This window comes from Anabrus simplex, chromosome 5 (genome assembly GCF_040414725.1).
Source record: "Anabrus simplex isolate iqAnaSimp1 chromosome 5, ASM4041472v1, whole genome shotgun sequence".
Taxonomy (NCBI): domain Eukaryota; kingdom Metazoa; phylum Arthropoda; class Insecta; order Orthoptera; family Tettigoniidae; genus Anabrus; species Anabrus simplex.
Window position 1 is genome coordinate 385,054,061 of NC_090269.1, and position 24,241 is coordinate 385,078,301.

The 24,241-nt window shown below is 40.8% G+C and overlaps 1 protein-coding gene across 1 annotated transcript; it reads left to right on the forward strand.

The window, feature by feature from the left end:
* The first annotated feature begins 2,838 nt into the window (after nt 1-2,838).
* Nucleotides 2,839-24,241, forward strand: LOC136874958 (U5 small nuclear ribonucleoprotein TSSC4). Its single transcript, XM_067148671.2, has 2 exons — nt 2,839-3,750; nt 22,513-24,241. The coding sequence occupies exon 1, from the start codon at nt 3,016-3,018 to the stop codon at nt 3,724-3,726; it is 711 nt and encodes a 236-aa protein (XP_067004772.2). The 5' UTR covers nt 2,839-3,015; the 3' UTR covers nt 3,727-3,750; nt 22,513-24,241.

Consider the following 24,241-nt stretch of genomic DNA (forward strand, 5'->3'; position numbering starts at 1 on the left):
CTGACAGAGTTAAGAAAAGCATGGGATGAGGAGGATACAGGCTTGTTTTTGGGTGCAGTAGAGTTTTTCTCGAGTCTCCGGTAATCTAAATATCTACGGCCTGGAAGGTAGTCACCTTCTCGGGGTGTAGTACTAAAGTGGTTCCTTTTTTTTAAGAAGACAAATTAATTGAAGATCCTACTTCCTCACAAACGAAGAACGATATTATCAATTTTACGAACAGTTTCAGTAATGCAGCAGGTTTATGTTAAGAGTACAGAAGCTATGATTGTACATGGTAACAATCAAAACCAACAAAATCTATTGAAGATCCGTCACCGCACTCGGTAGGACCGGCTTTCTTTTCATATCCACCGGCGAGTTGACCGTGCGGTTACGGGCGCACAGCTGTGTGCTTGCATCCGGGAGATAGTGGGTTCAAACACCACTGTCGGCAGCCCTAAATATGGTTTTCTGTGGTTTCGCATTTTCACACCAGACAAATGCTGGGGCTGTACCTTAATTAAGGCCACGGCCGCTTCTTCCCACTCTCAGCCCTTTCCTTTCCCATCGTCGCCATAAGACCTACAGTGCGTCGTAAAGCAAATTCTAAATAAAAAATAACAAATCTTCTTTTTCACAACCCCTTCCAAGGAAAAGTTGTATCCACACTATTGGGCACTGAAATTATTTTGTGGGTACGCCACTGCATTCACTCACCATTTAAGGTACAAGGTAGGTCCGAATAATAGTTGGATACTCAAAATACACCACCATAAATGATGCGGTTCTGGCTCAAAAGTATAAGGAAAATAAAGGTAAGGGACGGGATCTTGTGTTTTAAGTAGAATGCGTATCAATAGAACGTGACTTCCCATTTAAAAATGCTTCATGCATCGACTGCGATTCAAGCCTGGGCCGTCCTGATGAGAAGGTAGAACCATTGGAACTGAGTTATCACGCCCGCCAATTACAAAACAGTTACCCGCACTTTTGATGCTGGCATTTGAGGTTCCAATCAGTCCCCGAGCATTTGACAAAATATATAGGCCTACCTATCGAACTTAGGCACGCATCCGCGATTGTCTTGCTACTGGAAGAATAAAAAAAGCCTTTTCATAACTTACCGAGGATGCACATAGTGTTGGCTTCTCAGTGACAAAACGGTCCCTCTTCAAAAAAGTTACTTATATGGCACAAAATGAGGAACTAACGTGCAGCTCACAATCCTGTCACAGTCTTCCCAACGCTGCAACTTAAACCCAGCACATCTCTCAACCACGGTACAACCCGAGGATCCCTAGGACATTGTTGTTTCCTGGAACCGATATGCAAAAGCTGACAAGATGTGGTAAGCTTGCAACTGTTTCTGGCCGTCGCTCCCGGTATCTCGGTGGTCACGTTCCGGCCCCCTACTGAGTAATCCCTTGCTAATTGCCCCTTTCTTCATGTCTTGACATTTTTCAACACACGGTTACATTCTCAATAGTGAGTCCTCTACAGGAAAATATCCCCGCGCATCACAAATGTCTTCCTTTCATTCAACCAGTAAAAATATGGATAATTATGTATGGCCCTATAGAGCCCTGCTAGTAGATTCTTGTCGCTACGTTAAATTAACATTTCGACGTACGTTTTTAAGTTGTTCGTACCGTACGTAAAACAACGGCTGATCCTCGCCCTAGTTTCAGGAAATAATTTTTTTTGGGGGGGGGGGCGGCCCCCCTGGGCCCCCCCTTGGCTACGCCAGTGCGTGGGAGGACATCAGTAGACGAATAAGTTTAAGTGGTGTCTTTAAAAATACATTGTGGGTGGAGAATCGCTTCAATTTGAGTACTGGTAAATTGCACGGATTATTTTTATGCTTACCGAGTGAGTTGGCCATGCGTTCAGGGGCACGCAGCTGTGAACTTGCATCCGGGGGATAGTGGGTTCGAATCCCACTATCGGCAGCCCTGAAGATGGTTTTCCGTGGTTTCCCATTTTCCCACCAGGCAAATGCTGGGGCTGTACCTTAATTAAGGCCACAGCCGCTTCCTTCCAGCTCCTAGGCCTTTCCTATTCCGTCGTCGCCATAAGACCGGTCTGTGTCGGTGCAACGTAAAGCAACTAGCAAAAAAAAAAAGAAGAAGAAGAAGATGCTTGTTGTCATGCTTAGGTGAACTTCGTGCTATGTAAATCCAAGAATTGTGTTCGTATCTTTTAATATTCGCTACAATACAGCATTGTAGCAAAGTTGCTGTGGATTTTACTTTCACTGAGCTAAGTATTGAACCTGCCAACTTGGGATCAGAAATCCATCTGAGCCACTCAACCTGGCAGTTGTAATTTTAGTTTTGTTGTGCACTCACTGATTAGTCTCACAAAAATGCATCCTCGGTTATAGGGGTGCTACCGAATTATGAATGGAGAAGCAACCGTACAAGGAACTTTTAGTGAAATGGTTTAAGTTAGTTATTGTACCGATTTGCATTCTACTTTGGTATATTTGAGACGTGAACACACATTTTGTTGTGAATCCCCTGAAAATTTTGTCATGAGCCGCCACTGATTGACTGATTGGAATTTCTAAATGAAAGAGAATACATTTAGAACATTTAGGACATTTTTTCCCGGACACCGGACAGAAGATTAAATTTTAGTGCTTGTCTGAGATTTTTAGGACGTCTGGTAATCTTATCTTATGTACAAAAGTATAAAATTTTATTAAATTAATAGTTAAATCGTTTAGATGCTAAATTATACGCGGTAAACCTTTCGTTTATTTGAGGTAAATATTGTGCTATTTAAAGACAGGTGGTGACACTGTGCATTGTGACAATTGCCTGTCGTTATGCGCAAGAGACATGAGTGAGATGTTTACAAGAGTGTAGTTGTCACAGTTTCGTGTGTTCTCACGGCTTGCGTAATATGAACAAATTTTATCTGAATAGAAGATGTGGGAATATAATAGTGCAAGTGCAGTGTAAAATTTGTGATTGTTTATGTGATACTCACGTACTCAATTTCCTCGTTTAACCCCGTAATAGTCTGAAAATGAGCGGCTTTGTGGAGCCAAAATTTTTCATAAAAAGTGGGGATATGGGGTTTCTTAACCGTCAAAGGGATATATTTCATCTGTTAAATGCTGCAGAGAAGGAAAAGAATGAGAGACAGTCTTTGGAAGGGACAGACTCTGAAAGTGCAGCAATATGTTCTCCAGAACATGAGGTTATGGATGTATGCGAACCTCCAGTGGGCATGAGGCCCAGGAAAAGACTTCGTGCAGAGACTAAACAGTTTCGTGGTAAGGAAAGTATTTTCAAGAGACCAGAAGCTCCCCCTCCCAGATTTAATGTAAGAAATATTCCTGACTATCGGAGAAATCCTCAAAAATGGACAAAATACAGTCTTGGTGATGTATCCCAGGAGGATATGTCTGAAAAAAGCAACACGGCAGCTGCTCTCTCTTTTCTACGCGAATTGGAGGCGAGAAAAAGTGTAGAACCTATGGAAGAGGATCATAAGAGCCATATTATATTTAAGCCTACAAAGAAAGTTGCTGTTGAAGATGGCATTTCCTCATCAGATGCAGCCAAATCATCATTCAGAAGTACAAAGTTAATAATGCCAGAGTATGTTGTCGGTCAAGAAAAGAAGAAAGCAAAGAAGAATGTAAAAAAATTGCCCTCTGAAAATGACAAGTCAAGCAAATCCATAAAATTGTCACATCTGGAGGAAGAAGAAGAAGATGATGTTGATGAGTAGCAGAATATAGCATACTATGATAGTGTAAGTAAACTTAGTTCAGTGACAGGCTAGTTTGTAATACATTCATGTTATATCAGGTATAAGTCTCTAACTTATGATAGACATATCAGTCTTCATCATGTTATATAGCCTAGTTTTTGATTCATTAACATCTGGTGATTCATTTGTATTCACTAAAATACCCTTAAAGTTGTGTGATGTTATGTTGGCATCAGTGGCAACTTGTACATGGTACAACTCTATTATACAGTAAGTTAGGCCTATATAGGTGTCACCTGGAATGCGGTAGGGTCGTTATAAAAGATGGTTTGAACGGAATTTTAAATGTAGACCCCTCATCTCAGTAGTATTTTTATTAATTGAAGGGCTTGCCACAGTAACTGTTCTACTAATTTAACAGGAGGGGGGTGATTCCTTACCTGGATCGGGGCTGGAAAAATTATTTAAATTATGTTTTAGAGTACCTGAAGTAGCAGAGAGGAGAGATCCTTCCTGGATGCCTGCTTGTGACCATCCCACCCGTCCCAGAAGCTACTTTTACTTAAATAGTGGGAATTAAAACTGGGACTGCCTAAATCTAGAGATCACCATCATTTTCTTTGTCCCTATTGGCTAGCATCTATCAGCTGTGAAAGACTTTGACGAAAGCAATGTTATTATTCTCTACGATAGGGTTCGTATGAATTGTAGCTACAGGGTTACCACATTCAGCGAAAGAAAGCAAGAACGGTTGTTTGAAAATATAAATGGCATATGCTGGATGTGATTACACTATTTTTGACATAAGTGTTTTGTGTACTGATCAGCTTATTATTGAATAAGCCATGGCTTAATTAAGGCTTCCATTCCCTGTGGATCGTGTGCTAAGGAGCTAGAAGTGAAAGTTTCCGGCACCAAGCTACTCTTTACTTGCCGCAAAACCACGTGCAATTTTAAGAGATCTGTGAAGGCGGGAACTTCCTTAGAAGCTCACCATTCACCTGTAAAAATAATCCGTTTTGTGGCATATTGGTTATTAGGAAATAGGCCACAGTACCCTTTCCTCAAACACAAACTGAAGCTTAGTTCAGAGACTATATTCGACTGGTGCAGCTACTGCAGGGAAGTGTATGTTTACTGGGCCAAAAGGAATTCCACTCCTATAGGAGGAGTCGGTTCTGTTGTAGTAATAGACGAGGCCAAATTTGGCACGAGGAAATACAACCGTGGCCGTAGAGTTGTAGGGCAGTGGGTTTTTAGGGGCGTAGAAAGAGCCGACAATAACAATTTCTTCCTCGTGCCCGTGGATTCCCGTGACAGTGTCACATTACTTAACATCATATTCTTCCCAGTACAACGATAGTGTCAGACAGCTGGAAGGCATACACAACTGACTCCGGAACGAGGGATTTCTTCATTTGAAAGTGACCCTTTCAATCCAATTTGTGGACACTCCCAGGAGTGAATGGGTCCACGCATTGAATCAACAACGGCTCACGGGACAGGGTATTGCTGTGCACACTGATACAATAGAAAGGAAGGGGCGTGGAATACGTGAATCCCTACCCATATCAGGGTGCAAGAAACAACATTTCATTAGCTACTTGGCAGAACATCTGTTTAAATACTGCTGCCCCAGGGAAGAACGGATCCACCAGTTCCTACTCGCAGCCAGCACGTTATATCTCCCGTGCCAATGAAGGTAAGTGAGCGTGCCGCATAATGTTACTTTTTTATCATTTTGTACTTTGTTTCTGGGTCTTGTCACTAGCTGGACTTAATCTATCCAGACCAATGGTCTTGTTACTAGGCGGACCTAACCTATCTAGTCCAGTGGTTTTGTCACTAGCCGGACCTAACCTATCCAGTCCAATGGTCTTGTCACTAGCAGGATCTAACCTATCCAGTTCAGTGGTCTTGTCACTAGCCGGATCTAACCTATCCAGTCCAGTGGTTCTTGTCACTAGCCGGACCTAACCTATCCAGACCTATGGTCTTGTCACGTGGCTTACGTCCTCAGATCCCCTTTAACTAACCTATCCAGACCAATTGCGCTCTTAAAACAATAATCACCACCACCACTCATGCCATGCGGTGACTCATAGGTTGGCAGCCTTGTATAGCTCGCTGTGACGTCAACCGAGCTGCAACATGTTGTTTGTGTAACAGCTGCGACATCGTCCGAGCCGCACTAAGTTGTGCAGAGCCGCACCATGTTGGATCTGTCACGAACCGGGTACGGAACATTTACCAACAGGAGCGACATATAACCTAATAATCTAATCAATATCAGATTTCTGCTATATTTAATTATTTGTGTTTTGTGATGATCAAAATATGTACATGCAGAAAATGTTCAGCACTTTTTTTTTTTTTTTTTTTTTTTTTTTCATTTTGTAGCATATGTAATTATTAGCTATTGATCAAGGAAAAACAATGTATATCCAGAGAACTCATAGGCCTATTCATAGGTACTTACAGTGATTCCCAGGAGGTATTATCACCCCATCAGCACAATGATTAAAACTGATAGGACTTCTCTTGGTCAAATTTACAACCTGACTTTTCAACCCGTTTACCATCTGCTGTCTGCTGTCCATCTCATAACATTGTCAGTCAAGATTGAGTCAAGACTGAGAAATATCAGAAGCTGAAGTAGTCCATTCCACTTGTCTTCATAAGGGAAGGGCTTTCTTGTGATTTCTTTTGTTTTTCGAGGGGTAATCACTGAGGAGATTGTCTCTTGGTTTTTTACTTTCCTTTCAAAGCAGCTATGGATAGAATCACACTCCATATGTGAATTTCCTTTCTCTAAGAATTGTTGTATCACATTCGTTAAAGTTCTGATTGAAAATTCCAAAAATTTTTGCCAAAATTACGTTGTGATTTTGGTAAGTGCATCCATCACTGTACAAAATTATTTCTTTTGAATCACTGCAGTACGTATGAAGGTAATCTATAATTCACGTAACGAATGTGGAAGCACTTAAGCATCCACTATAGAAAACCAGAAACACATGGCTGTGTAAATTATAGATAGTGAAGTTGTGGACGTTTAGTTTTGTAAAACATAGCACTTGCTGTGAGACTTGGTGCAACTTTCACAGCCTGCAAATCCATCTTCAAGACCACCATTTTTTTTGTCATTAGTCTTTTCCTTGTCAAGTTCTTTCTCTTGTTGTGCTCTGTCCTTCCTTATGATATGCTCCTTCCATTCACTTTCACTTACATTTCTGTCTTCATACTTCACACACTCATTACATATGTCCTCCGTAATTTGTGAAGCGAGAGTTTTTTTTCATTAAATATTGCTACATTACTACAAATTTCTTCCTGGTGATAGGATTCTCCCCAGACATTTCACATTTAATGCAATAGGGTACATACTGCGGAGCTGGCTAAGTGAGGTGATATTTTTTTCCAAGTATAATTTAGAGCTATTTTCTGGCATTATGTGATGGTAATTTGGGCAAAGAATCAATAAAATCACTTAATATCTGGTTTCTGTATCCTCTTTTCGGCAAAACACTTTTCCTTGCCCAGTTCTGAGTCTGTTGAGTCACACATACCATGCTGACTCTTTCTTACCCAGTCGAAGGCAGGGCAGGGAACATCATTTTGCACACAGGAATAAGATCATTATCAACAGTTAGGTGATACAGAAGGGTATTATTTCTTCAGGAGATGTTCTCTGTTCATCTTAATTTTAGTTCAGTTGGTCACACATTATTCACAGCATAAACCTTCCTCTGTTCCTGTGTCAGAGTTGACCAAAATTTATGAAAACTAATTTCCGTAGTTTCATCAGTAATTACATAAATTTTTTTGCCTGGTAAATTCCTGCACTATTCAGACTGACACCATACACCTAGTTCCCTCTCAGGCCTGTTAACTTTTGGGGCAGCATTTTTACATCCCCAGGGGCGAATAAACGCATCAAAGGGTTGATCCTGCATCCATAGGTTTTTATTCTCCCTTTTGCTCAAAATCCTTGGAATAAATTCGTTATTCTCACCATCACCACCTGAATGCTGGTTTCCATTTGAAGTTTCCATTTCTTAATACGTCCACTGCATAAGAGTAGAGCATAACATACCTGTCAACCTGAACAAAATATTTGGTGGAACTCTTTAAAAGCTGTAATAATTGTTGTTTTGAACGTTGTTAGGATGAGTTCTATTGAAATGATGCACTTATCCCACTTATGCGCCTGGTACGTGAGGCACACAGTGGTTGAAATCGGGAGGTAATACTCGTCATCAGATGGATCACTCGCGAGGCACGTGGGTTGATTACTGTGCATTATTTACTGTGGATAACAAATGCATAAAGTACAATTAGGAACGTAAATGTATTCATATTTTTTTTTTTTTTGCTAGTGGCTTTACGTCGCACCGACACAGATAGGTCTTATGGCGACGATGGGACCAAGAAGGGCTAGGAGTGGGAAGGAAGCGGCCGTGGCCTTAATTAATTAAGGTACAGCCCCAGCATTTGCCTGGTGTGAAAATGGGAAACCACGGAAAACCATTTTCAGGGCTGCCGACAGTGGGGTTCGAACCTACTATCTCCCGAATACTGGATACTGGCCGCACTTAAGCAACTGCAGCTATCGAGCTCGGTGTATTCATATTTACACTCCTGTGTTATAGAATTTTAGGTCACACTGTCTTTATCATTGCACGTCTCTGTTTAAATAGGAATTACACAGAATGCTCAGGAACACAGTGAAAAGTGAACTCTCCTTTTAGAACAACCAGGACCATAATGGTTACGAGGTTTTGTTGAGAGATTTTTACCTGAGTGCAGCAAATCTCGATTGACAACAACCTGTAACGCATTGGGATACGAGGAATATTGCATTGCACGTATTAAGATGTAAGTTGGCATGTGGCTTATATTATACCGGAAAAATAATTCTTCAGCAGCTTATGAGATTTTGTAGGAGGGAGAACCAACAAAGATGGTTACGAGGTGTTGCATGTGCACTGTTGATACAAGAAAACATAAAGGTCCAATAATACTGCCCTGTGGGACCCCCCCCCCCACTCTTAATCATTACAGGGTCAGGTAATGCTTCACGTACTCTAATTCTCCAAGTTCTATTTTCTCGTTTGTCTAGCCCATTAGTTCAATAACAATATAGGAGTCCATTTGACCTCCAGAATCTAAAATATCTGCTATATCTTGCCAGAATCCTAAAAGTTGAGTCTAACTGGAATATAATTTATGCTGGGGAGCATTTCCTCAAAGTTTGCTAGTAAATAATATAAATCTTACTTCATATTACATGTAGGAGAGTATGTGTTCTCGTCAAGGCTAGGTACCCACCAACCCACCCTTACAAGTAAGCCTACTGTTTATTTACTTTTACAACAGATTATATAGGGTAGAATGTGACTTTTTCGTTCCACGTATGTCAGTAGTCACTGCCATTGGCTGGAATTTTCTTAATTTACAAAGGAGGGCACCAGCTGGAATAGTCTAGAAATCACCAGTCTAATCTATTGGGATTCTCACTAACAGGTATTTCATCAACTGTTGGTAGCGTGATTGACATACGTGTAAACCATTAAGTAAGTAATCTGCTAGCAACAAATGAACAAGTGAGAAGTGGTCGCCTCCAGCAAACTATAATAAACTTCTACCATGACCATGGAAAGGTCAACTCATTATAAAGTGGTGTGAAGAGGCATTGAAACACACTTGTGTACAACATGGAATGCAAGTAGCATTTATGGGCTTACATGGTTTTTTTTTTTTAGTAGGGCCTACTAACACCTACTATTTCAAGTTCCTGGTGTTTTATTCACTGCAGTTAGTGCAGAGACTTCCTCAGCGTTCTTTGCAGTATATGTGACAATATTTGTTGCAGTATGTGGTTGTAATCCATCCTGTGTGTTGATGATTTGTACTTAGACTTCTTTGTATCAGTTTCTTCATTTTTGTGGACCACTTTAGAGTTTATCGTGTCATCGCTGAGAAAATAACAATATGAGCCAATGTTGTCAGTTTTCACTTTTATGATCTATCGTGTGAGGGTCTGAACAAAATGTATTCTGTTTCTGCTTGGTGTGTGATACCTTGAATGACTTGCAGGCTCCACAGACCAGTGATAGTTGTTCTTTCCTTTTAGAGTCTTTCTAGGAGTCCTCAGGATGTTTATTTTTCATGATAAGGAGAAAATGCCTATACTCTATTTACTTTCATATTTGCAGCTCATTGAAATTCCATGTTTACCTACGGTCTTCATATTTGGTTCAACTTATGTCACTACTGTATTTGGTGCTGGCATATCTTCACCATTTGCATTTGTAAGTGTTATGTCATTGGTCTCTATGTTATATTCATCATCAAAACTAGAATCTTTGCACGAACCACACTCTTCTTCAGCAATCTTGTTTGTAATGCTCTCTTGGAAATACAGGTCATATCTTTGTAGAATGCTCATTTGAATATAGGACTAAGTCACAATCCATTTTCACACCCATATTTCTGTATGTGACCTGTCATTGTAGATATTTACCTATTTTATTCGGAATGGTACAGAAATTTATTTTGTTACTGTGTTTACTTTGTCAGATTAAGTATAAATGGCTACAGTGTTTCATAAAATTTATGGTACATCACTCACTTATTGTGAAATAAGCATATTATTCTAAAAATGTATACACTTTGGACTACCTCATAGCCTGGGGTGTATGCAGAAGTTTTAAGTTTAGAACTTGTGCTTAATTGTGTCAACCATCTAAATGAAGATTTTAGGTAGCTCATTGTTTTGCTTTTAATTTGAACTACGTATTTGCCAACAATGTATTTCATGCTTCCATTAATAATTATGTATGCATTTTTCTTCTAAAAGCAGTCATCCTGAAACATTGGACTTCATTTCTGCACTTAACATTTTGCTACAGTGATATTTTCTCAACAATACATTGAGTACTGAAACTGCTGTACTGCCACACCAGAATGCTCTTTTTCATGCCTGGAATACAGTAATCAAAAGGTTATTTTCTGAATATGACTGCATAGGAAAGATTGAATGCCTTAGCTCTTTTGTATGATAACAAAGAAGAACATGTGACCGTAGAAAATATAATCCATGAGCTGGCCAAAAAACCCAGGAGACATCTGCTATTTTAGTCATCAACATGAATATAAATGTGTCTTAATTAAATAATTGTGTTATTTTGGAAGTTTTAATTTAGTCTTCCTTCTAATTTCACAATATGCATCCAATATTATTTTATAGAAATCCTCAAATTTTAATATTTAATATTCCTCCCCCCGAAAAAAAATAATTTCTTGGTACGCCCCTGCTCATGGCATTTTGGAAGCTACTGAAATGAGCAGCAGTAGTGTAGAGGTAGTGTGCCTGTATATGAGAGGCAGCAGGCCCATTCTCAAAAGCCAAGCAGTGCAGCTGAGACTTTGATCATGTTGCCATCTTATCTACAGGCCATCTTGCTTGGTAGCAGTCATCTTGGCAGGCTAAGGCCCTTAAATAGCCTGTTGCGACAGAAGTTCTTGGTTTTTGTAGTGGTGACTTTCATTTATCTCTTTAGGTCTTTCTATATCGTTCTGATGTTATATTATTCACTTTTTCATCTCTTTTTGTTTCTTTGATGCATAGACAGTTTCATTTCTTTTTCTCTCACACTGTCATCAGTTTTACTACAGTATTGACTGTGATGTTCATATTTTATATACACAGTTCAAAAAAATTAGGGGAACATGTTTGGTAACGTCTGGTATGTGAACGTTAATTTGATTGATGGGGTTCCAATGGTCGTAAAGCATACCTTGAGACCTTAGCTATTCAGGGTATGTCAAATCGAAGTTATACTCCATCTGTAGGCGTAACCATGCATTAAACTGTCAGGTGACCCCTCAAAACAAAGTGAATCCGCGTGTCTTTGGTAGGTACACAGATTAATGCGGTCATTTGAGCACATTGTACGTAAACCAGCACATCCCATGAGACATCTTAACAAGGTTCAAGTCGCAAGCGCCGTCACTTTGATCCAGGAAGGATGGACTTTTCGTTGTGTTGCTGTGGATCTCAATGTTTCTCCTTTAGTTATTCAACGCTTGTGGAATTGCTATAGTAAGAGTGGTCAGTTCAGTTGGATAAGGTCGTGGACGCATGACAACCCCACAGGATGACCAATATCTGACCATCTGTGCATTGCGTCGTCATTCAGCAACTTCCAGAGAACTGCAACAAGACCTCAGGGGGGGGAGTCACTGGAGTCACGGTATCTGACCAGACAGTAAGGAACAGGTTAAAAGAAGTGTCCTTACGACCCAGACGTCCTGTTCAAGTGCCCCATTTAATGCAGCAACATCTTGCAGCTCACCTTCTATTTGCCCATACCCACGTCAACTGGCAACTTCGTCACTGGAGACGTGTGTTGTTCACAGACGAATCCAGATTTCCCCTGACAGAGTGTGGTGGACGTCACCGTGTATGAAGACGGTGTGGTGAGCAGTACATGCCAAATGTTGTCCAGGAAGGTGACCGATTCGGACAAGGTTCTGTGATGATGTGGGGTGGCATCAGTATTGATAGCCGTGCGGATCTTGTTGTCGTCCGTGGTAATCTTGCCGCTGCGGGGTTCATCGAGCAGATACTGCTACAGCATGTGTTGGTTGCTGCATACGGTGTTGGCCCTGAATTCGTACTCAATGCCAGGGCTCACGTAGCGCACATCACCAGAGCTGTCTTGCAAGAACTGGATATTCAAGAGATGGAATGGCTAGCAGTGAGTCGCGACCTTAATCCCATCGAGCATGTGTGGGATAAGTCTTGACAGAAGTGTTTGTGAACGCCCTGTTCCACCTCAGACTCTCCAAGACCTCGAACAGGCTCTCATTGAAGAATGGGACCTGATACCGCAATATGACCTCTGTCGACTTATATAGAGCATGCTACGTAGGTGCCAAGCTGTGATAAATGCTAGTGGAGGACATACACCATACTGAAGCTCTCCAAGTGTGATAAAAATCCACCCTGGAGGACTGTTTTCATTTTTTCTGCCCATGTTTAGACATTTCTGTTTTTGTTCTGAAAATGAATGCAAATCCATCGATATTCTTTTGTATACTTCAACGGTAAAAAATAAAGGTTTACTTGGTAATATACCTGGGTGTCATGTATTGTTTTGTGTAGCATGCCATATGTTCAAAAATATGTTCCCCTAATGTTTTTTTTAACTGTGTGTTTGTTCCTATCTAGTTCCACTTTTTCCATCTGTCAGGATCCCAGGGTTTGAAATACACACATAGATCCATAATCTTGGTCATTTTGGTCATTGTACTTTTCTCCCCTTTCTCACCCCTATGCCAAACGGGGCTGACTTGGGCCAAAAATTTCTGGAGTGTCACTGTTCATCTCTGTGACCCCTAAAACTTCGGATTTGACTCCGATTATTTTTATATCTCACTCCCCTCCACAAAGGGGGCTGAACTTGGACTTATGAAAAAGTCGGAGTGTTACTATTTATCTCGGTGACCCCGAAAACTATGGATTTGACGCTATTTTTGATTATTTTTGTGTTTCATTCGTCCCCACCCCCAAGGGATAAAAAATTGGAGTGTCACTATTCATCTCAATGACCCTGAAAACTGTGGATTCGACACTACTTTCTATTATTTTCATATTTCACTTTTCTCTCCCCAAAGGGAGCTGAACTTTGACTTTAAACCCGGAGTGTCACTGTTCAATTCAGCGACCCCGAAAACGATGGATTTGACACTATTTACGATTATCTTTATATCTTGATCCCCCTCACCCTCCCACCTCTAAGGGATAAAAAATTTGGAGAGTCACTATTAATTTCAGCGAGCCCGAAAATTATGAATTCAACACTATTTTCGATTATTTAATATCTCAATTCTCCTCGCCCCTCCACCACAAAGTTGGCTGAACTTTGACTTTAAAAATTCCGGAGTGTCACTATTCATCTCAGCGACCCCGAAAACTATGGATTCGACACTATTTTTGATATTTTTATATCTCGCTTCCCCTCACCCCCCACCACATAGAAGGCTGAATTTGGACTTATTAAATGTCTGGGGTGTCACTGTCTATTTTAACCGCCCCAAAAACTGTGAATTCGACACTATTTTTAATAATTTTTATATATCGCACACCCCTCGCCTCCCACCCGAAAGGGGGCTGAACTTGGATTTTTAAAATATTCATAGTGTCACTGTTCATCTCAGCAACCCTGAAAAGTATGGATTTGACATTATTTTCGATTATTTTTGTATCTCACTCGTCCCACGCCGCTTATTATGCTTGGTGTGTCTTACCGCCACGCGATTTGTCTCCTGATACTAAGTCAAAAGTGTAACAAGTTTGGTTGAAATTGCTCCAGTGGTTTAGGAGGCGATGTGGTATAAACCCGCAAATATATAATTTAGGTATAGACTCACCTCTGCTTGTTGGGAATCCCCAGTTTCTCTTCGTTAGGAGTGGGTGATAACTCGTGTCATTCCACCGTTGATATTCTATATCTAATACACAGCTACATTCTTCAAACTGGGCAGACCTATCAGAGTTGGTCCTGTGACATGAAAGTACATCATGATTCTGGCATGTTGGATTGTTATTTCCAAATAACAGGCACGCGGTCATGAACCTCTTAGCAAGAAAGGTACTTTGTAAAATATGGCAGCGTGTTCCCATCCTTCCATATACAGCATGTCTTATCGGACTATCATAATATAGCGTAAGCTGCTGTCGCCTAGCGGCAATCAGTCCGTCAAGTCGATCTAATCTTGGTGCGGCTTTGCAATTAAATTAATTACATAAAATTACTCATCATAAAAAACTACCCATCGGATTTAATTCAAACCACTTTCTAAACCCTCCCAGGAGTAATAAGAACATTATGACCACCTACCTAATAGCCGGTATGTCCATCTTTGGCACAGATAACAGCGGCGACACGTCTTGGCATGGAAGCAGTGAGGCCTTGGTAGGTCGCTGGAGGCAGTTGGCACCACATCTGCAGACACAAGTCACCTAATTCCCGTAAATTCTGGGGAGGGCGGTGATAAGCTCTGATGCGACGTTCAATCACATCCCAGATGTGTTCGATCGGATTGAGATCTGGTGAGTTGGGAGCCAACACATCAATTGCAGCTCGCCACTGTGTTCTTCGAACCACTTCATCACAATCCTGGCTTTGTGACATGGCGCATTATCTTATTGAAAAACGCCACTGCCGTTGGGAAACATGATCCTCATGAAGGGGTGTACGTACTTCTCCGCCATCATCGTGCCTTGCACGAGCTCCACTGGACCCGTGGTTGCCCACGTGAATGTTCCCCAGAGCATAACTGAGCCACTGCTAGCTTGTCTCCGTCCTGTAGTACAGGTGTCAAGCCGTGTTGCCCTGGAAGACGATAGATTTGCATCCTCCCATCGGCATGATAAAGAAGGTATTGGGATTCATCAGACCGTGCAACCCTCTACCACTGCGCCAACATCCTGTGATGATGGTTGCATGCCCATTTGAATCGTAGTTGCTGATGTCGTGGTATTAACATTGGCACATGCATGGGTCGTCAGCTGTAATGTTCATCCTTAGGAGTGTTCGGTTCACTGTGTGTTCAGACACAGTTGTACTCTGCCTAGCATTCGAGTCTGATGTTAGTTTCACCACAGTTCGCTGTCTGTCCTGTTTTACCAGTCTGCCCAGGCTACGACGTCCAACATCTGTATAGAGGGGTGGCCACCCAACCAATCGACGTTTGGACATGGTTTCACCTTCACTTGTTGAAGACACTCACCACAGCACTCCTCAAACTCCTGATAAGCCATGCAGTTTCCGGAATGCTCGTGCCGAGCTTCCGGGCCCCATCACAATCTGCCCTCGGTCAAACTCGGATAGATCACGCGCCTTCCCCATTCTACACACGGACAGCACGCTCACTGATACTACATGCACCGTATGTGCGTCTGACTAGCAGTCATTCCTCATCAGGTGACACTGCTATTGCGTGGATGGGTTTATATCTGTAGTAGGTAGGTGGTCATAATGTTCTGGCTGATCAGTGTATATACAGTTGAATATATTACAGTAACAAGAGAACATTTCATATAAAGATGTCCAGCCCTTCCAACCATTTTAACACTGCCTCTGTTGGTGTAAAGAAATCATCCCAGCTACCCGAGTAAGCACGTAGCTTACAGCTGCCAGCAATGTGAGCAATGGTTTGCCGTGGGGCACCAGAGTCGCATTGTGATGACGTTATGCAATTCCACTTGTAGAGTGAGTCCCTGCATTTTCAATGGCCTGTCTAAACTCTGTTAAGAGTGACCCACTGCCTGCACAGTAGATGGAATCCACTAATAATTTGTGCACCAGAAAATACGTTGTGAAAGGACAAGTCTGTTGAAGATTCCCAGCAGTCTTTCAAAACTTTCACAGCAGTAAAGTTGTTGCAGTTCATGTCAGCACCATCACAAAGGTGGATGGCGTGACTTCTACTTTTGAAGATTGAAGGCAGGGATGTCTTCTTTTACTGGTAGTTGGGAGTTTTTGTAGATTTTATGGTACTCTCTTAAGAGCGCATTCGATCTACGAAGATCAGGTGGCATTATTCCCGTGAGCAGCGAGAGCCAATAGACTGGTGTGGATCTGATCATGCCTGATGTTGTTGATGTTGTTCACGTCCGTAGGTATAACCTTAAAGTACCCTACACGTGACCTCTGGATGGTGGTAAGCGAGCAACAATATTCTGGCAGCCAGTCTATCTGAAAAGATCTCCTGGCTATCGCATGATATCAGTAATCGGTCATATTCCATACCTTTTCATACGTCTTCTTATCTCCCTTATTTTATTTATTTATTTAGCGTATGGCCCATACAATCAAGTTGAGTACAGAAATAAGTTACATACGTATTTACATACAAGAAAACAATGAACAAGAAAAGACTCCTTACAACTGAATGTCAAGATCATTGATCCACTGTATTGCTTCTGGAGTTGCCATCAGAAACTCCACTTTGCTGCCTGTGTATGCCCGCATTTCTCACTTGCTGACAATATGGTGCATGGTTTGCCATGCAGGTCCGCAGTCACACGCAGGTGTCGGCAATTTGTTCCATTTAAACAACATGTCTCTACATCTGCCATAACCTGTTCTTATTCTGTTCAGAGCAGGTCATGTTTTACGTGGTAGCAGGAATCCACTTGGAAGTTTGACATTCGAGAACATCCTGTGCAGGTGGATCTCCGTTGCTACTTCCCACCATCTTTTCCACTCTGTAGTTGGGTTGTAGTCTCTAGCAACCATTCCCTTATTTTGCAAACTAACCACAACTTCACGTATGACCTCCATGTTATTGAAGTTAGTCCTTGGTTAAACTAGCTCTGGACCAGGACTAAAGTTAGTCTGGATTAAAGCTGGATCATCCTCGGCCTAACAGGAAAAGCTGTCTATGAATAAGAAAAACGTTTGCCTTCTCTTAATCCATAGTCCCTATGTTTTTACATGCTTTCTGTTCTTTTCCTTGGGCTGATGACCTAGATCATAGGCCTATGTAAACAGTAAGCATCATCATCATCATGTTCTTTCCCATATCAGTTATAGTAGTACAGCATATGGTTCAGTATCAAGCAACCGGAGCCTTCTGTACTAGCCTGATTCCCAAACTATGCTTATTCACTGAATTGGGTGTCTACCTTTATGAAAGGGATGGCAGCAGATACTCCTCAGGTATGCTACCAAAATTCATGATATGCTGCAATATCCAAGCTGTCATTGCCTGTATGAAACCCAATTCAACCAGAGACACAAACTGGCTGAATGTCACACACCCAGTTGGGATTTGCATTAATAGATTGTACTGTGAGTTTGATGCAACTATCAACGGTTGCTTTGAATGGACCCATAGCGGGATACCTCATCTTCTTTGTGGACCTAAGATGAACATGGATGCTTCTATTCATTCGAGGTATTTCCATGATTTTGTTCACACCAATATCTAGATGCATGACTTGTCTTCACAGATTGTTCTATGATACAAGAGAATGCTGGCTGCTAGTTTGGTTTTGGATGATCTCGGTACCAAGTTCTTGCTTCCTGGTGTCTGTGGCGTGTATGCAAACTCTGCAGTTTGTGCTGAGGCACGAACGAGGCCACTTTATCATGAATACCTACTTGTTAAGTTCTCTGCAGACCAATAGATTCATGTTTCCTCCAACACCCACTGGTGCAGTAGATTCATGACCTTTTAGCCAAGTTGTGCGATCCTGGCAGCAGAATCACCTTTGCATGGCTTCCTAGCCATGTGGTGATCGTGGACTACGAGCTAGCAGATCAAGCTGCGAAAGAAGCAGTACTTTTACCACCTAGATCTATAAACATACCCGCAAGGGATATTTGTTCGCACCTATGCTTAACCGTCTTGACAACCTGAGAGTCAGAGTGGGTAGCTGTCCGAACTCCCAACAAGCTGAGAGCAATTAAGAAGACAACTGCCATGTGGCACTCATCTTCATGGCTCTCACGGAGAGAGGCCATAATTTTGTGGAGGCTGAGGGTTGGTCATGGAGAGTCTCTTCACTCTTACCTCTTGAATAGTGAAGAACCCACCTAAGAAGACAATTGTCATGTGACACTCCTCTTTATGGCTCCCACGGAGAGAGGCCATAATTTTGTGGAGGCTGAGGGTAGGTCATGGAGTCTCCATGTAGGTAGTGAATGTTCATCCAAAATTGAACTTGAATGACAGACTCTTTCTTAATGTTTGTTACTAAGTCCTAAATGTTGCTGGTTTAAAATGAAACCAATATTTGAAATTGCAGGTTTATTGGTCGGAAATTGTGTTAATTAAGAACTGGTTGCCAGTTAGTAAGGGGAAAAGACAAGGTTGCATGCTCTCCTTTTACCTGTTTAACTTTTATGCTGAGTACTTCAGGAGAAAAGCTGAATTGGATGAGACCACTAATGGATTTAAGATAGCTGGTATGAATATAAACAGCCTGCAGTACACAGACTACACCACTCTGAAAGTAAGAAAGTAAGGAAGATTTGGAGGATATCACATTGAAAGTTAAAGAACAGATGAAAGGATGGGACTGTATTTCAATGTTAGCAAGACATAAATTCTAACAATAGGTTCACCATCAGATATCACAATAAATAAGGAAGTTATCAAAGTGGTGGATAAAATCTGTCTGCTGGGAACTGTCATTAGTCGTAATGGCTTTAGCTGTCCAGAATTTCACCAGAGGTTGGCAATTGGCAGGGCAGCATTTAAAGTCCTAGATAAGATCGTGAAATGCTTGGATGTGTCTATGCACAACAAGGTCAGAATGGTTAAAACAGTCTTTCTCGTAGGTACATATCGTTGTGAAACCTGGACCATAAAACAGCGAGATAAAAAACATATTCGTGAGCTGTCATGCTGGCTAATTATTTTACACATGCCTTGGACAGCCAAGAAGATAAACAGATGGGTAATTCAGAAGGTCAATCCAGATATATCTTTTGAGGCTTATATTACTTATGGTTCCTTAGAAAAAATTGATTATGCTTTGAAAAGTGGATGGAACTCAGGAGCGAGGGCAGTCACCATTGAGATGAATAGACGATATCTCCTAAAGTAGGATGAAAATGTCATTTTGCAAATGACATTTTAATCTGCATTAGTTACTTGAGGTGAATAAACAATTTATTTTTTCATGAGAATTAAGTAATTAATTTTAAAAGTTGTTTCTAAATTTGACGTTTTTCTACAAACTGTAACATAGAAACTGCTATAGTGGGCTATGTGTTAAAGATAGATATATGCTGTCACAAACTTTTTTGTAGAAATTTTTAGGCTGACGTATTCTAATAGTATAGATACTGTTTAGCCAGCGTAAGGTAGAAAGGCGCACGGACAGTTGTTTTTCCTTTGACTTGCTTCACTTAAATCATTACTGTTTGGCTTCCTTTTGTAATAGATTGATGTTTCTGTACATAAATCTTTCTCAAGAAATGCTTAATAGAATGGTGAAAACTGCATCAAAGTCCATCCAGTGGATTTCGAGATTAGCCTTCACAGACAGAATCGAGGACTTTATTTTCTACAATTTATTTATTGACTTTTAGTGCCAGGAGTGTCTGAGTAGATGTTTGTTTCACCTGCTGCAAGTTTTTCTATTTGATGCTCATGGGTGACCTGCACATCTGGATATGGGATGATAATGAGGTAGGGAGAGGATGAAACCTTGTATCGACACACAGCTTAATCCTGTTGAATATCACCAAGCGGCCGGCTCAGTGTTTAACATCCCTATTCGATGGATTAATAGTGTCAAATGCTCTCACTCCATATGAAACCTGTGGAAAGGTTTTGGATTGAATCCAGGCTTTTGGCATGCAATCTAGTGACTAAAAATTGTATACCACCAGCACCATCCGTATCCTGTTGGCCATCATTTTGATAGTAAAAATGTTTTCAACTAGCAGGATGTGAACTCCTAACCACAGTGTCAGGTCATATAGGCTTGACACCTTAGCAATCATGGCCATCAGGAAGGCAGACTTGGAGAGCTTTGTGATTAAGGAGGCTAGCAAAGAGTTCCTAGGACCTAGGAAAGGGTCTAGGGGTGGTTTGATTTAGTGAAGGAGAAGGACGGGGTTGCGACCTCTTGGCTAAGTGCTTTATTAATTTCTTATTAAAATTTTATAATATTTACAATAGAGCTTGAATTTACAGTTCAATATAATGGTGATTAATTACGACTGAGATTTTGCATTGGAGATAAACATACAATGACAGGATTTTTTGTAATGAATTTGCAGTTGAATACAATAGTGATTAATGTACAGTGACGGAGTACTTACATTGAAGATTAATTTACAATGATGGAGTATTCGAGATTGCAGTTGAATATAAAGGTAATTGATTTACAATGACAGGGTTTTTTGTAATGATGGTTTTTTTTTTTTGTTTTGTTTTCACTGACTCTTGACAGTTTTGCATTTGTTATTTACAAGGAGGCTGAAAGTTTTACAGTAGGTGCGTACTAGGAGTTGTTGTTTTGAGCTGGGTCTCAGTCCTCTCCCACCGCCGCAATATCAGACTGGTATGCGAGGTTATAATTGTTTATAAGAATAATATTTTACAGTATTTACAGGTTTTGTAGTACAATTTTAAAATTTTTTTTGGTCTTACAGAGAGTATTTACAAACCCATATGGGGAATATTTACAAAGTTATTTACATGATACGATTGGTCTTGCCGAGCTAGTTGGCCACGTGGTTAGGGGCACGCAGCTGTGTCCTTGCAACGAGGAGATAGTGGGTTCAAACCCCACTGTCGGCAGCCCTGAGATTTTCCATGGTTTTCCATTTTCATACCAGGAAAATGCTGGGGCTGTACCTTAATTAAGGCCACGGCCGCTTCCTTTCCATTCCTAGGCCTTTCCTATCCCATTGTTGCCATGAGACCTATCTGTGTCGGGGGAGCAACGTAAAGCAAATTGTAAAAATTGTAAAACAAAGAGTCTTTCCGATATGAGATGGGTGGTGCGCTTAAAATGTTTACAGCACAGTATTATTATTTACAAGAAATAATTTACAGTTGGGTATTCAGAATATTTACAAACTTGTTTACATAGTGAGTTGGTTCATTTCGACGGTAGATTGTTACTATTCTGGAGATATTTACAATTGGTTTTCTGTGATTGTATTTACTGCAACAGTGAAGAGTCGTCTAGAATGGTTGGTTGTTCTTTAACAGTGGGAGTAGGGAGGATGTCGCCAAGGGCCCACCTGGCCATTAATATTCATTGATTGCATGTCCTGTTGGCTTGGATTGGGGTGATGTTTTAGGGGTTAAGGGGAAGACTGTGGGGGGGGGATATCATCACAGTGCTCTTCCTTTCTCTTCTCTGGGGGGCACCACCGGGGGGGAGGGACCAGTAGACCAGTATAGATGGAAGGGTGTTTGTATGAAGAGGGGAGAGGGTGACTGCGGAGAAGTTGGTTTAGGGCAGGGTGGTCGCGGTTGAGGGCTTGGCGGAAAGCACATTGGAATTGAGTTAGGACATATGAATTGAGTGTAGAGAAGGGGAAGATGTGGAATAGGTCGGCAGTGGGGTATCGTAATCGGAGTTGGAGGACGTGGTGGACTGTGCAGAGTTCGATGGAGAGGAGGGGGACGGTATAGGTTTGCGTTGGAGTTGGCGACAGCTGCCCAGGTTGTGAGGCCGTAGGTTATGGGTCGGAGAAAGGATTTGTAGGTGTGGAAGAGGAGGGTGGGGTTAAGACCCCACTGGGTCCCGGCTAGGCAGCACACTAGCTGGACTCGGGTGGCGGTCTTGGACTTGAGGTGTAGGAAATGGGGTCGGAAGGTAAGGTGGTGGTCAAATAGGATGCCTAGGTATTTTAGGGTGGGTTGAGGGTTGATAGGAGTGTTACAGAATCTTGGAGGTGGTTGGCTTTGCGTGTGATGCTGGTTTTACCACCTTTGCGGCAGAAGAGGACTGACTGTGTTTTATCTGGGTTGAGCTTGAGGTGCCAGGACAGGAAGGTGTTAAGGTAGGGTGGGCGGTTCGGTTGATAGCTTGGACTGAGGTTATGGGATACTGTCAAAATTTAATATGCTGACCTGTTAACATATTTCCAGTCCTAGATAACTGTTAGCAATCCTAGCAGTGTAACTTGGATTATATATTCAGATATTCCAGGTTTATATATCTGACAATAATTGTCATCCATCTCTGAAAGGGTCTTAAAATATTTAATCAAATGCGTACAGTGTTATTGATGGTGTGGTTTCTGTTTACAGATTGGAGAATTTGCAGATAATTTTCACAGGAGGATGTTCTTTGGAAGGAAAAGCAGCTGGTGCAAAGACAACTACATTCATCTGAAAGATAAACGCTTTCTATTGAAATTCTAGTAGTTGTTTTCATTGAACAAATTTGGTGAATAATGTTCATAAACTTACAGTAAGAAGATACCTTCTTTATTAAAGAGGTTTTTTACAAGCTCAGAATCATCTCTGTGAAACCAAAGTATCATTTCTGTATAATATCATTGGATATGAAAGAATCAAAGTGTTTTATATCACAGTGTATTCTCCAGTGCAAGTTAACTACAAACTGCTATCAATATAGTGCTTCTTAGAAACTGTACAGAAATACATGTTACAAGAGACACTAATATGAGAAGTAATATTGACTGCATACGTGAAGTATAATATTGGTACTTCCTGGTAATCATAATATGTATCCTCACATACTGTAACTGTTTTGTCAGGATATTTGTGAACCCCTTTAATTATTTAGCAGTGAGCATTATTTTTAAGAACTGTTTTATGCAATACTGTATATAGCTTCTCTTTGAAATATATTGTGACATAATTATACTTTATTGGAAGATATCAGTGCCATTTATCTGGTTAACAAGCTGAGCAGTTCGAGCCTAAGGTATTGGTTTGAATCCCAGCTCAGTCTGGTGGTATTTGAAAGTGCTCAAATACACCAGCCTTGTGTCAGTAGATTTATGGGCATATAAAATTGCTTCTTCAGGACAAAATTTCCATCATCTTGGCATCTCCAAAAAGAATAACATTTTGTTCAGATTAAGGATAAATTTCCAGATCCCAAAGGATGGTAGCTCATAGTGAGATGAGAAGGTCCCCAGTTAGATCTATGATAATTGTGAATACTCCAAGGTAATGTAAGATGGGTGTCCTATAGAGAACTGCAGAATCAACACTTGCATTTAATTAAATTAAATTTTATGAACCCTATCAAAGACAGGGAATCCAGGAGGAAAATAGGGTATTAACTGGAGCATATCCTTTATCAATCATTTGTTATTTTGTTGTGAATAACCTTGGTTGCTTAACCCTATTTAGCACAAAGACTGGGGGATGAAAAATGTGCTTGAGGATGATTTCAAACTATTTTGTGTATTCTGATCGCAGTTTTCGCTCATTTTCTTCCTATAGTGGGAATGCTGTAGAAGATAACAGCCCTTCAAATTAAGACAACTTGGTGGTGATCATGAAGGCTAAAGACTCTGTGTAACATTAATATTTTAAATCTTAATGAAACTCAGTTTGTTTTCTTTTCTACAAACAAGTTGAATTAAGTATCTCAGTCATGTTATTGTCTCTAGCCTATCACAAAAATGGCTATAGTTTTAATTCCAGTTAATCGTGCAAGTTTTTCACATTACAATGTTACATCTATATGGTGCAGGTCTCATGTAAAACTGAAGATCACATGATTGCTAGATTTAAAGTTACGTAGAGTGGTAAGTTGGCTCTTGAAATAAAAAAGCACATTTTTGTTAGACCTGTACATGATCAAGTCACTGGCAGTGTGAACCATTTGATATTGAACAGGAAGATGATTCAATTTTAAATTGGCAGTGTTTGTATCAGAAGATTTTAAGTTAAATGTGAAATGTTTATACTGTTACTCTAAATATTTAAGAAATAAGATATTCTTATGAGGGTTAATAGGAGATTCATTGCCCACAATAAAATATTGTCAGTTTGTTCA